This window comes from Dasypus novemcinctus, chromosome 5, assembly GCF_030445035.2.
Source record: "Dasypus novemcinctus isolate mDasNov1 chromosome 5, mDasNov1.1.hap2, whole genome shotgun sequence".
Lineage (NCBI taxonomy): Eukaryota > Metazoa > Chordata > Mammalia > Cingulata > Dasypodidae > Dasypus > Dasypus novemcinctus.
This window is the reverse complement of record NC_080677.1, coordinates 65,223,835-65,238,759: the sequence shown is the minus strand read 5'-3', so window position 1 is coordinate 65,238,759 and position 14,925 is coordinate 65,223,835. Positions and strand designations below refer to the sequence as shown.

The 14,925-nt window shown below is 37.8% G+C and overlaps 1 protein-coding gene across 22 annotated transcripts in view; it reads left to right on the top strand.

The window, feature by feature from the left end:
- Positions 1–14,925, top strand: part of ADAM22 (ADAM metallopeptidase domain 22) — a 255,747-nt gene that overhangs the window by 136,325 nt on the left and 104,497 nt on the right. For all 22 annotated transcript variants that reach the window (XR_011648822.1, XR_011648821.1, XR_011648820.1 and 19 more), the window contains exon 5: positions 10,793–10,875. Coding sequence is in view for 14 of the 22 variants with exons in the window: in XM_058297026.1 (XP_058153009.1) it covers positions 10,793–10,875 (83 nt within the window). In the remaining 8 variants the exon portion in view is untranslated. The remainder of the gene's footprint in view (positions 1–10,792; positions 10,876–14,925) is intronic.

Genomic DNA, 14,925 nt, shown 5'->3' with positions numbered 1-14,925 from the left:
CCCTACTTGCAAGCTAACAAGGTAGCCTGCCACAGCTTTATATATTCTGACAGAAGACATGAGACTCCTGGGTCAAAGACAAAGGACTTTATTACTCATCACAATAGCAGTAACCCAAGTATCAATATGTTTTTACACTCATTTTTTAAACCTCAATATCCAGGGAGTAATGCGGGAAAAGAGTCAGGTAACACCTGTACACACAGTGGGTTGTGCTGTGGGAGAGAAGTGCTGAATTTAGGGAACCTAAGTCTTTTGTGATGGGGAGTAAACATGCCTGCCCTCTAGAGGGAGATTATCTCTATCTTCCAAGGCTATTTACTACAGAGACATCCTTAAGAATATAGTCCAGAATAATCTCAGGCAACAAGGAGTCCTAGATTTTTTTTTATAGTCAAGTATATTGAGTAATCTTCCAGAACTTATTTCCATAAGTTACATTAAAAATTGTATTTTAATCAGTCATATAAATTAAGCCTTATTACATAAGGTAGTATTTTTTTTTAAGATTTATTATTTTTCAATTTAATTTTCTCCCCTTCCCCCTCCCTCCCCCCCCCAGTTGTCTGCTCTCTGTGTCCATTTACCGTGTGTTCTTCTGTGTCTGCCTGTATTCTTATCAGTGGCACCGGGAATCTGTGTCTCTTTTTGTTGCGTCATCTTGCTGTGTCAGCTCTCCATGTATGCGGTGCCACCCTGGGCAGGTTGTACTTTTTTTGCGCTGGGCGGCTCTCCTTATGGGGCGACACCTATGCAGGGGACACCCCTGTGTGGCACAGCACTCCTTGCACATCAGTACTGCATGTGGGCCAGCTCACCACATGGGTCAGGAGGCCCTGGGTTTGAACACCGGACATGGAAGCATGTAGTAGGTGGACGCTCTATCTGTTGAGCCAAATCCACTTCCCAAGGTAGTTTTTAAGAAGTCTGTAGTACAAAGTTAAAGTCTAGGAAGAATTGATCTATATTTGTGGTCCTAGATTTTTTTCTTTCATAATCAAAATACTTTCAAAATAAATTTGAGGGACCAAAATGGGACTGCCAATCCTCTTTTTTTGCCAAATATAGAAATAAGTCCTTCAAAACTGTTAAATACTATTTACTATTGCTACCATTTCAAAAAGAATGAATATGATGAGTACATGAAATATGTTAACTTGGATTGGATTGTGGAACTTGTAGAGGAAATTAATGGAAAAAGTGGTGAAATCCAAAAGTTTGGAGTTCAGTAAATAATAATCTACCAATTAACAGCCTCTTAGTTTTGGCAAATGTATCACAGTAATGTAAGATGTTAACAACAGGGGAAACTGGGTGAGAGGTATAGGGAACTCTCTGTACTCTGTTTACAACTTTCCTGTTACCCTAAAATTATTTTAAAATTAAAAGTCTATTGAAAAATAGAAAAAATAGATACTTTTAGTAATCAAAGAGAAGGAAGGAATATTGTTAGAGAAAAGAACAGTTCTTTAAAATTTTAATATATTTAGCTTTATGAAAAATTCACTATATTTTACTTATTTTTCTCATTTTAACATGGACTGGTAAAGATTTTGGTGTGCAATAATATAGATCCACCAATTATTCACATTTGGGAACCACCACATGATAGCACTATTTAGTTTAATTTACCGTTAAATGAAATGAGATAGTCTTTCTCTCTACCTTTCTTAGCAAGCCTGCAGATTCAGATATCCTTACACTCCATACCTAAGCAGATATTTAGCCTGTATATTCCCTTCTATGAATCCAGAGTGATTCTGCTCAATCTCTGGTTATAAGTAGTAATCGGGGTAGGTTGCTAGACTTTCTCCAATTATCAGATTCAGCATTTCTAGGAATTTCCTTCTTGCAGATGGCTCCAGAGAGACTCAGAATATTCCTGACTAAAGGAATGCCTGATCAATTCTCTTTTTCACTATTGGGAGAGAAGGGCAGGGGTGGAGATGAGGGTAGGGAGTGCAGATTCCTGATATCAATGCCAAATAAATTGGGAAGTAGGACCTGGCGAGAAATGTGACTTTTATAGGTTAGAACCTGGTAGAACAGAGTACAGCTATGCAACCACAAACATAAGTCGCAATGTCCAGAAGCCTGCCAAGATAATTTGTGATGCAGGCAGTAGGAAGATCTGGGTTTTCTAGGAGGAAGTATTGAATCCCAATGGTGGGGAAGTGGGGCAGCAGCACACACTTGAGAGGAATCTAAGTGCAGTAGAGTTCATGGGCAGGGCTTCTATGCCTTCAAAGGGCTGTTGGCTAGAGAAGAAATCCTAAAATGCGGCAGCATATTAGAATCATCTGGGGAGCTTAAAAAAATGTTAAGTTCCAAGAGGTTTTGGTGTTAAGGTCTGGGGTGGGGCTTGGTAATATTTTTAAAGCTTTCCATTGGATACTAATGTGCATTCAGGGTTGAGAACTACTGAGTTAGAACAGTCTGAGGCAGGATCCCACTTTGTGGAGGAGAGAGACTAGCAAGAACTCAATCTGCAGGGCAGAGGCTGGTCTTCTGAACCGTGTCCATGAAGGGGGAGAGGACTGTGGCTCAGGGAGCAGTACAGCAGCATAAGGACTGCTGGGGAAGGGGGAGCATGTTTTATCTGGAAGTGTTTGCATTATCACCTTTTTAGGGTGACCAGGGTCATCCCAGTTTGCCCATGACTTTCCAGGATTTAGTGCTAAAAGTCACACAACCAGGGAAACCTCTTATTCCCAGGCAAAACAAAAGATTGCACATACCATTGCATCCTGTCCACACTTCCTGACTCTGTACATGCAGAATGCTTGCATATTATCAACTCACTTTTACCTTTCACTTTGTTCTTGATAAAGGCAGTTGGTTTTGGGGGACCAAGAAAAGGATAGAGCAGAGGTATGGCTGTTTAGATCCTTTCTATTTTAGTAAGAATTGACTCAAGAGCTAGTGTAGGATTTCAGTGAGCTCAGCAATGAGGAGCTTTAGAATGTAGAGGCAGGTGTAATGTAAAGCAGTAGTTCTCAAACTTTAGGGTGCTTTCAGATCACCTGGAAGTTTGGTTAAAACACAAGTGACTGGGGTACTTTCCAGAGAGTCTGATTGAGTTAAGTGTGTGGTGAGGCTTGATAATTTGCTTTTCTAACAAGTTCATGCTGATGTTCCTGGGCTGAGCACCACACTTAGAGAGCCATTGCTGTAAAGAGCCTTGCTGTGCAACAGGCATTCCTGAATGTGAAGGATCTCTCTCTAGTCTTTATTTTTCCACTTGTAAAATGGGGGATGGGGGGAGGGGAAATATTCACCATGTCAGTCATTGTGCAATGTAACAACTCATCAAGCAGAATGCCCAGGTCATGATTGACACTTGCATTCTCTGCAAGATCTGTCTTTCTGGTATCTTCTGGATGGGGATGATTTGGAATTGGTTTGGATATTTTAGTTTAATGATTCCAAATATGATCATCAAACCATCTGTGGAATTTTTTTTTTTTTAAGTACCGGTGTCAGAGATTGAACCTGGGACCTTGTACGTGAGAAGCTCATGCTCAACCATTGAGCCACACTGGCTCCCCATGTGGAATTTTTTGCAACTACAAAAAATCTGGGACTCTACCTCCTTGGAGCAGATCTGAAGGAAGGCCCGGGTATCAGTTAGTTACGAAACTCACTGTGGTGATTCTGATAGACTGTTTTGGGAACCATTGCTATTGAGCAATATTTCTCTAGTGCAGGGGTTCCCACCACTACTACTGCATTAAATCATTGGGGGCACTTAAAAAGATACTGATACCCATGTCCCCAGGGATTATGATTTAATTGCTTTGGAATATGGCCTGGGCATTGGAATTTTTAAATCAGGTGATGCTGATATTCAGGCAAGTTTGAGAACCACTGTATTCCTGCAGGAAGAAAAACATGGAGTATTTGTTGACATGCAGATTCTTGATTCTCACCTCAGAGTTGCCTAAACAAACTCTGAGTGAAAAAGACCCAATAATCTGCATTATCAATCAATACCCTAGCATGTTAATCTTAACAAATAAAGTATGAGAATCGAGGTACACTACAGAATCCCTCATGCAGTAAATACTGCCTGACTGCACTCTTCTCCTATTTACATAGGAATTTACAGTATACTTTATTATCTCATGGAATCCTCTGCATTCTCTTGTGAGATAGTGTGCATAAATATTATCCCCATTTTATTGATGAGGAACCTGCAGTTGAAGGAAGCTCTCTCTGATGGCACACTTGGGATGAAGATAGATCAGGCACATATGCTGCCCTGAAAGGAGACTGTAGTCTTCTGGGGGAATAAGGCAGGCACAGGAATGCAGGTAGAAAGAAATGTGGTACAGATAAAACATTATGGAAATTCAGTAAAGGAAGAGGTTAGTGAGAAGAAGTTTGGGAAAAGAGAATCTGGGAAGTCATTTTAGGGGATGTGCCTCTGGATAGTCTTGGAACTGACAAAGTTGTAGTTTCCTCTGTGGGTCTGAATGTAGGGCAAATTACTAGGGCCTCACTGCTGTACTCAATTGATCCCCTGTTAAGGTTTTCATAGTTTTATAACCCAGACTGTGTAACTTCCTTTGGGTTATCATCTTTATAGTAAAACCTATTTTCTTTTGAAATTGTGCTTACTGTTTAATAAAATTGTGGTCTAAGTCTTTGAATTTGGGAAATAAATGATTATTTTGACTTTCTTAAAATAAAAATTATAATAATTTTTTTCCCATTTGGAGACCAATAGACTTATGAATTATCATATATTTCATTTTTATAGATGTAGGATTTTTTAAACTTTATTTTAAAAGAAGTTTTAGATTACAGAAAAGTTCTGTTGAAAATTATAGGAGATTCCCATATAGCACCCCCCCTTCACATTTCTGCCTTTTAATACCATCTTATATTAGTGTGGTATATTTGTTACAATTGATGAAATAATATTGAAGCATTGCTACTAGTCAAGGTCTATAGTTTATTTATGGTTTATACTTTGCACTGTACAGTTTTATAGGTTTTGACAAAATATGTAATGGCCTGTATCTGCCATTGCAATATCCATGTAGAACAATTACAGTGTCCTAAAAGTGCCCCATGTTCCACCTATTCTTCCATTCCCCTCCCCTCAGAACCTCTGGTAACAACTATCTTTATATCAATTTTGCTAGTTCTTCTATTATTACAATACTAATAAGTCTACTTTGATCCATGGTTGTACTCTCCTTTTGTTCATTCCACTATTCTGAGGCTTTTGGGTTGACATTGCCTGCTTTGTTTCAGATTAGGATGGGGGCTTAGACCTTATGGGGCAGACGAAAGTAACTGTTTTGCTTGCAGTTGTAGATATTCTTTGTTTTTTTCAGGGTGGGAGTTGTCATCCTCATCATCATTTTGTTAGTTTTCCTGGGAGAAGTAGGTGGGATTTTATTTTTTTGTTTTTTGTTTTTAGCTGACTATCTGATTAGCTAAAAATAAACATCTGTACTCTAACGACAGTGTTATTAAATCATTGAGTATGACGAAAGTTTCAAGGATAATGGATCTATTTCTGTAACAAAGGAGACAGTAAGAAATAAAGCTATGAGTGGCAGCCAGATTAACAGCCTGACTCTTTCGATGGGTTGGTTTTTCTCTTTTTCTCCAACATCTTTCTCTGATTATTGTACACAATACCTACTTCCATAAGCATTTGGATCCTCAAAAAAAAATCATTTGAAGACATGGAGAGGGCGGTGGACTTGGCCCAGTGTTTAGGATGTCCGTCTACCACATGGGAGGTCTATGGTTCAAACCCCGGGCCTCCTTGACCCGTGTGCAGCTGGCCCATGCGCAGTGCTGATACACGCTAGGAGTGCCCTGCCACGCAGGGGTGTCCCCCGTGTAGGGGAGCCCCACGTGCAAGGAGTGCGCCCTGTAAGGAGAGCTGCCCATAGCAAAAGAAAGTGCAGCCTGCCCAGGAATGGTACTGCACACATGGAGAGCTAACACAACAAGATGATGCAAAAAAAGAGACACAGATTCCTGTGCCGCTGACAACAATGGAAGCGGACAAAAAAGAAGATGCAGCAAAGAGACCCAGAGAACAGACAACCGGGGTCGGTGGGGGGGAGGGCAGAGAAAGAAAGAAAGAAATCTTTAAAAAAAAAAAAAAAAAGACATGGAGAGCCTCTATAATTGGTAAGATTTGAAAAAATTGGTTTAAGTTAGTGGTTTTATTGAGATATATAATTTTTAATAAAATGCAGTTTTATTATTTAAAAATGCAATTCATATTTTAAAACATAACTGCAAAGGAATGAAATTATATTTGTTCTTCTTATCTGTTGAAATTTAAAATGCACATATTGTTTGACCTGCGAAAATCCAGGTTGAATAAATCACATCTAGCAATTTATCCAATGTACATACTGACAGACTCACAAAAAAAATAAGTGAAAGGATGTTTGTTGCAACATTATTTGTCATAGAAAATAATGAAAATAATCTAAATGTCCATTATTACAGGACTGCTTAAATGAATTATGATTCACTCCTAAAATGGATTATTATTATCCCATCGCTGAAAGAGCAAACTAATGATACAGAGAGATGACATAGTTCCTAATGGAAAAAATATCAAGTGGTAAAACAGTGTGCATTGTAGGAAAACATTTGTGCACTGAAAAGGATATACTTGTGTTTACTTATATATACTTTTACTTGAATATGCATAGACTATTCCTGACATGGTATACCAAATGTGTTAAAAATGCTTGCCTCTTTGGAGTCAACTGTAACCTTGGGAGTGTATGTGAGGGGGCCATTTTTACTTTTCCCCATGTACCGTCTGAATTATTAGAATTTTTACCACAAATATGTATTATTTTGAAATGGCAAAAAGAAATAATTACAAAGTGGAATAAAATATATTAAATTAATTTTAATAATTTTGTAATATATTTATATAATTTAAGGAAGTCCCTTAATATTAAAATCCCTATCCTGGATTAAAAATATTTCCAGGTGAGTTTAAGGAAAAAAATCTTCATTACCATAGTTCTTAGACTAAATAACTTTTGATTTATGGCAAATAATCCTTGAAAAAAAATCACGAAACCAATATTAATGTCCACCAATATTTAAAAGAATTATGTCTACCACCAGTTGGGAGGCTCAAAATTTGAATTGTAATAGTTCAAAGACAAGATTTTTTTTTCTGTTGTTTATGGTTCTCCCAAAGTGTCATGGAAACATTTAGTGATGATTCAACCGTATTGAGCTCTTCACTTCATTTGCAGTGTTAGGCTTTTGTACAGATTGGGTCCTGACCATATGCTGCCTTTGGATTGATTCCTATTTTTCAGAATCAGAAATTAGTAAAAGATTGTTATTTAGCTAATCAGCTAATCATCTATTTAGCTATCCCTAAATATAATGGAGGATTGTCTTTAAAAATGAATTCTTTGCCCTTTCAGTGATTTAATATTACATGTCTTTGAAGTGGGTATTTTAAAGAAAACTTAAATAATTGTGTTTATAAATAATTTCTTATATGAGAATGTTCCAAACTATACCACCTTTGCTCACTCATGTATTTCTGCCACATGCAATGACTTCTTGACTTCTATTGTTCCCTTCTCTGATATAATAATTCTTATGATCTTCTTTTTTTTTTTTACTATCTTTATGTCTGTTGTTGACTGGGGGTCTTAGACTTTCGAGAGAGCTGACTGGGCTATTTAGTCAATGTTTAATGTAGGGAAAAGCTTTTAGATAGTGGTCTCTTTCTATCCAGGTCACCTCATAAGCTGTTGGCCTTTAGTGTCCAGCCAATGGAAAGCTAGGGTACTAATTCCTGGTCCAATCAGATGTGTCCAGAGAATCAGGGTCATTTGAAACATAACACAGCAACTTCTCATTCACATAGCCTCTAATCTTATGTGCAGCGCACTAGTTCAACAGCTCAAGAGAGGACAATTTTACTCCTGTTAAATTCACCCCAACCCTACTAAAACATAAAATAAATAAAACTAATCAGGGGGAAGTGGCTGTGGCTCAATCAGGTGGGCTCCCATCTACCATACGGGAGGCCCTGGGTTTGCCTCCCAGCGCCTCCTTGTGAAGGCAGGCTCGCTGCACGCTGCTGAGAGATGCTGGGCGGGGTGCCATGGAGTGCCGCCCAGCCCACAAATGCGGCGGAGAGCCAACTCAGAAAGGTGATGCAACAGAAAAAAGGGAGACAAGCAAAAAAAAAAACCACAGGAGAGCATGCAGCAAATGGACTTGGAGAGCAGATAGCAAAAAAACAAGCCACAAGGGCGGGAATAAATAAAAATAGATACAGACACAGAAGAATGCACAGCGAATGGACACAGAGCAGACAGCATGCAAAAAGCCATAAGGGGGAGATAAAAAAAAAACAACTAATCAGCCAAGGGAAAAGCTTGATTTGCATTGCATAATCCATAGCTTCTAGGCCCAAATTATAAGTAGTGTAGGGAAAAGGACACAGGCCTTGCATTCACACAAGTTTGTGTTTCAGTTTGGCAACTTTTCTTTTTTTTTTTTTTTTTAATTTTTTAATTTTTTATTGACTTTGTAATAATATTACATTAAAAATATATATGTGAGGTCCCATTCAACCCCACCCCCCCACCCCCCCTCTCCCCCCCCCCAACAACACTCGTTCCCATCATCATGACACATCCATTGGATTTGGTAAGTACATCTTTGGGCACCTCTGCACCTCATATACATTGGTTCACATCATGGCCCATACTCTCCTCTATTCCATTATGTAGGCCCTGTGAGGATTTACAATGTCCGGTGATTACCTCTGAAGCACCATCCAGGGCAGCTCCATGTCCCGAAGACGCCTCCACCTCTCATCTCTTCCTGCCTTTCCCCATACCCTTTGTCCATTATGTCCACTTTTCCCAATCCAATGCCACCTCTTCTATGTGGACACTGGATTGGTTGTGTCCATTGCACCTTTATGTCAAGAGGAGGCTCAGATTCCACCTGGATGCTGGATCAGTTTGGCAACTTTTCAAGTGGATTGCCCCTGGCTCTCAGATTGTATCTTTTGACATATAATAGGAATAATAATATTTCTTTGTAAGATCTGATGTGAGGTTTAATGTGACTTTATATGTAAATTAGGTAGAACAATAATTAACATATAGTATTATAATTGCAGCAAACATTGATTGAGTGCTTACCAAGTGCCAAGCATTAGTCTAACCCTTTTATGTATATTAGTTCATTCAATCCTCACAATAACCCAATGAGATTATTATCTCATTTGTCAAGGAATTGGAGTAAATTGGGACCCAGGCAGGTTAAGAAACTTGCTTGTGATCACAGAGACAGTAAGTGAAGGAGCCAATAACTCATGCTCATAATGTCTAAACTACACTGACCCATGAAGTCAGTGCCTCACTTCCTAGTGCCCATCTTTGTTTCTACCCCCAAGACCCTACTGCCGTCTGGGTTTTCTGCAGGTCAAACCCAGAGTTGAAGCATTACCCTGTTTTGTCATGCATCCAATCTAGCCACAATCCTTAGTTTTTGATGCTCAGTGACTCTCCCAGAAATTTTGAGGTGTCACAGGGTCAGGGATTGTATTATGTAACATTTTACCTGCTGTGCACCCCCCAAAACTGAGATTTGCCATATCCTGCTGATTATCTCATGCAGAGCAGCAATCTCAGGCCAGGCTGCCTTGCTTGGAATTCCAGTGAAGAAAACATCTTCAGCCTTGTTACATCATTGTGTCTTCCTGTTCTCTCTTCTCTATTTGTCAAGCACTGAATATGTTAAATAGTGTTAGTCCTTAAGGCAGACTATCAAGTAAGTAATATTTGTCCCTTTAAACCACCCATCTATCAGTTCTTACTATTTTACTCTTTCATATATCAGGGAGTTAAACTTATTAGCAGCTATTAGACACTGAAGAAAAAGGAGATTAGTGGGGGAATGGGAAAAGGTCATTTAAAGCTGTGCTTTCTCAAACTTTGATATGCATGCGAATCACCTAGGGACCTTGTTAAAATGCAGATTCTGATTCAGTAGGTCTGGGTTGGGGCCTGAAATTCTGTATTTGTAACAAGCTCCTGGTGATGTCAATGCTGTAAGCCCATAGATACATTTTGAGTAGCAAGTATTTGAAGACTGAGGCACCACCCTGAGAGGGGTTGCACAGTCAGTCCAAAGAACTGACACTCTTTTAGTAGAATTTAGTTAATGTGATTGGCTGCTAGAAAAAAAAACTTCAGAGTTTCAGACCCTACCCATACACTCTGCCTATCAGTAAGACTGTTCCTGATCTGAGAAAAAAATAGTATAAGCTTATCTATTTGGCAGTCAAGTTTTGATAAAAACACTGTGAAAACAGGCATTTCCCCTCATCAGTTTATTTGGGGTGACTCGCAATGATTTATTTTCATTTTTACTTAGCTTCATGTGAAAGATTATTGCCTTGCTGTAACTCAAGGTTAATATATCATGACTAGGCTAATGGATGAGTAAACTTATCCTTGTGCAAGTGCCATATATGCATTTAATATCTGTTTCTCTTCTCCTTTATATCACCTACATAAAAGGCAAGTTAAGTCAACCTATTTCCTTGTCTTTTGATTCGCAGTCAGCTCTCCAAGAGTGTTTATGAATAATTCTGTTTTAAATAGTTTGATAATGCTAATTTGAATAATGGTATTTTGTGCAGAGCTTTACATACAGAAGTACAGTATGGGCAGAAACCTCCTGTGAAATTATGTGGCTGATTCTTCTTGTGATGGCAAAGGTTTAAGTTCTCTATTTCCATTTTCAGGGAGGAGAACACTGTTATTACCAGGGCCATATCCGAGGAAACCCTGACTCATTTGTTGCGTTGTCAACATGCCATGGAATTCAGTAAGTGTTCAAGAATTATTTGTCCTACTCATTGTTTCAATAACAATGATTTTCTTTGTTTTTAACCTACCATAATTGAAATCCCTATTTTATATCAAGAAATAGGTTTAAATCAGTGATGGATCTATCTTTTTCTTCTTTAAGTGGTTTATAAACCAAGCAGATTTTAAAATTAGAGGTGCATAAACCAGGGCTTTTGAATTATAATATGATACTTGAAAGAGGTATTTGAAGCATTTTTTCTAGTTTCATCCAAATTCAGATGCGAGTGGTTTAGGTAACTTTGTTTTCTGTTTTTGTGGGTGTCTAGCCCCTGGTTACTAATTCTACCCCTACTCCTACTTGATGTTAGTTTTTATATTTTTATGGAAAAATAAAAAATTTCAGTAGATGGAAATTCTTGGCTTCTTGCACAAAGACGAAAGGCTTCAAGTGACCTCAAAAGTTCTTGTTCCAGCCCTTTTTTCAACCAGAATCACAGCTCACCTGTAGCAGACTCTGTTCTGTTCTTAGCCATCTCCAATGAGTGGACTTCTTCATCCTTCCTCAAGGCCTTGCTTCCTTTCTCATAACCTTCACTATGTAAGAATATCTGGTGATATTTATTATGGGAATACATCAACCCCCTCTGTCCTTTCAATAATGGTGATAAACAGGTGGTCATCTCTTGTTTGGCTTGAAACCTCTTACAAAGCTACCATGTTGTTCCTCAGCATTCTATTTAGACAACCATCTCAGGTCCTTCCTGTTTGTTTTACTTTATTGGCACCTAACAAGCCAGCATTTTAATATAGTTTTAAGTTTTTGGTTGGTAAATTAGAGGCAAAAAAAAAGAAGAGCAAGAGGACCAATTAAATAGCCAGAAAAGGGAAGGATATGCTTGAAAACACGAGGTACCTCCATTTGCTTGTCCTTTTTTCTAAAAGATGGTTTTATTCTAAATAAAACATGATTTTTACAAACATGGAATCCATGCTTAATATCTGGGGGCCTCAGTTTACTTATATGGAAAGAGAAAGGTCAAGGTCCTTTTTAGCAGTAGAATTATTATATCTGCTCTCAGACCAGCACAGCCAGTCAGCTCAGAATATTGTAGTTGAACTTGTTGACATATATGGTAACAAATGTATATTGTAGGGGAGAGGGACGTAAAACGTAAGAGTCATTTTTTTTCTCTCTTCTTAAAATCTCAATACAGAGTCACAGTGTAAGGAACTTTCCCAGTACTTGTTCCAATTTATTTCTTAATTTTCCAAATGGACACAATATTGTAAGAATCAATGAGAAGGTATTCCTGCCTTCTAAGGCTCTAACAATATGTAGATCTGAGCACCTAAGACCAATATCTTGTGCTACTTCTGTAATTATCATTTGAAGGAGGATGAAGAAATAATTTCAAGGAATTTTATAGTGACTAGATAAGAGGTAGAAACCAGAACCTTTTCTCGTTGTTTTAACTATGTAAAATTTACTTCTGCTTTTAGAAACCTTTTCATTTAAAACAAAACAAACAGAAAACCCACTGTGTGTCCAGGAACACTGTAAGGACTGTGTTCAAATACATATTTGGAGTTTCTTAGACTTTTTTTTTAGGAGGTTCCAGGGATTGAACCTAGGACCTCATACATGTGAAGCAGGCACCCAATCACTATGCTACACCTGCTCCCCTTCTTAGACTTAATTAGTATGTTGAATAAATATACTCTTTTACCTTTTTGTTACTTATTAATTATAATTTCCCATCTTAATTTAGCTTCTGAATTATAAAAAATTGCTGACAGAAATATTTCGGGGAGATATTACTAAATATTAACTAATTGGCATTGTCTCAATTACAGTTTTTTAGGTATGAAGTATATTATTTCATCCATGACTCATCCTTCATATATAATCAAGTACAATTTGAGATTTTTTTTATTTTTCTTGATTTACTGAATTCACTTAAAGGACAAAATGGGAAAATAATCAGGCTCATATACCTTTTCCACAAAGAACATGCAAGCACACAATATTCAAATATGAAGGATCAATGGGCAATAATATTTTGGTTGTTGTGTGGCAGTTATGTTTGGCAGTATGACACAATCCTGTAACTATGGAAACCTTAGAGAATGGAATCAATGTGAGTTTATTGTCCTCTTGTGGTGATTTATAAGAATGACTGTTTTCTTTCAAAATCTTGTTTTGATGCACTTATTTTAATTTTAGCTCAGTTGGCCTGTAGTACACAGCTCAATCCTAGGTGCAGGTTTTTGGACTCAATATACTTTTCAGATTTATGTATGTATAGTAAAAAAGGTGTCAATCTTCAAATGAAACAAATAAAACGCTTACTTTTTAATTGTTAAGGAATCATTAATGACATCAGGTAAGAAACCAGAGTCTTCTAGGTATAGTGTCAGAATCTGCTTTCTTGATACTGACTATCATGATGTTTAAACCCATTACAATAACTAATTTCCCCACTGAATGCTTGCGTAATGGAAGGGCAGATACACCTATTACTATTTAAACAACATAAACTGCTTTCTACTTAATCAGTATTGCCATGTAAACTTTGGGAGAGGTAAATGCTTTAAGTAATTTTCTGGATGGGTTGGCCAGTTCTCAGCAGGGATTGAAAGAATGTTCACTGCCATATTTGGTCTACTGTTTCACAAGGGCTCCTCTCTCCAACTCCTTGGGTATGTATTATCAGTGATATCTTACAAACTGCATCTGTTTATTTTTATTTTCTAAATTTAATGTTATCCAAATTCAGAAAGTGTAAGAATAGCAGTTCTAAGAGTATATAAAAGGTGAGAGAGACGGAAGATGCTTGGCAGGAATGAGAGAATTTTGATAGAGGCAGAGCTTGAGGCCATTGTAATTATAGCTCAGGGAAACCAACAGATTTTGCTAAGGCATTAATAAATACAAATACTATTCTATGTTTAACAGCTTGTGTGTCATATAATAATTTCCATCTGAAACTGAAAATGATTGCCAAAGATTGAGTTATAGCTTCACCACCCCTCTGAATCCTGAGAGAGAAAATAAGTTCCTTCAGCATCATAAGGGACCTTTTCTCAGCAGAAGGACCATGTTCTTCTAAAATGGGTGCCTATCAGGATATCTCTTAGTGGGAATGGAGACTATATGTAGCTTTGAAAGTCCTCCAGATTTCTCATAGGGCTGATAACCATGTCCAGCTCAAGAGGTCTACCAAACATGATTTGCACCTTTCTCTCTGCACCTTTCTCCCTGTGCCCTCCCCTTTCTGTTTGTCTTGCAGCCTTTTCCATCTAATTAAATGGCAACTTTACCACTCCAGCTGCTTACATGACAAGGAGTCATCTCTGACTCTCCTTTTTCTTGTACTTCTTTTTCTTCCATTTTTAAATCCGTCAACACAAATCCTATTGGCTCCACTTTCAAAATATAATCAGAATTTAACCAAGTCTCACCACCTCCACCATTATCATCCTGATCTAAGTCACCATCTTTATATAACAAACTATTTTTAGAGAAATTTTAGATGACAGAAAAGTTACATCAGAAGTATATAACAAACTCCCTTCCTTTCCCACAGTTTCCCTTATTAATAACATTTTATATTAGTGTGTTACATTTGTTACAATTAATGAACCAATATTGAATCACTGCTACTAGCCAAGGTCTGTACTTTACATTATAGCCTACACTTGAACTGTACAGTTTTATAGTTTTTGACAAAATGTATAATGGCTTGTATCCTCCATTGCAATATCATACAGAACAATTCCAGTGCCCTAAAAATGCTGTGTTCCACCTATTCTTCCCACCTTCTCCCTTTTGTACCTCTGGTAACCCCTGTCTTTATATTGATTTGTAAGTTCTTCCATTGCAATACTAATAAGTCTACTTTGGTACTTGGTTACATTGCCCCCTTATATATTTGTTCATTCCTCAACTTTGGGGTGTTTGGGATGGTAATGCCTGTTCTGCTTCAGTTTGGGAGGGCACTTAGATCTTATGGGGCAGACGGAAGGAACTGTTTTGCTTACAGTTGTAGACATTCCTTGTTTTTTG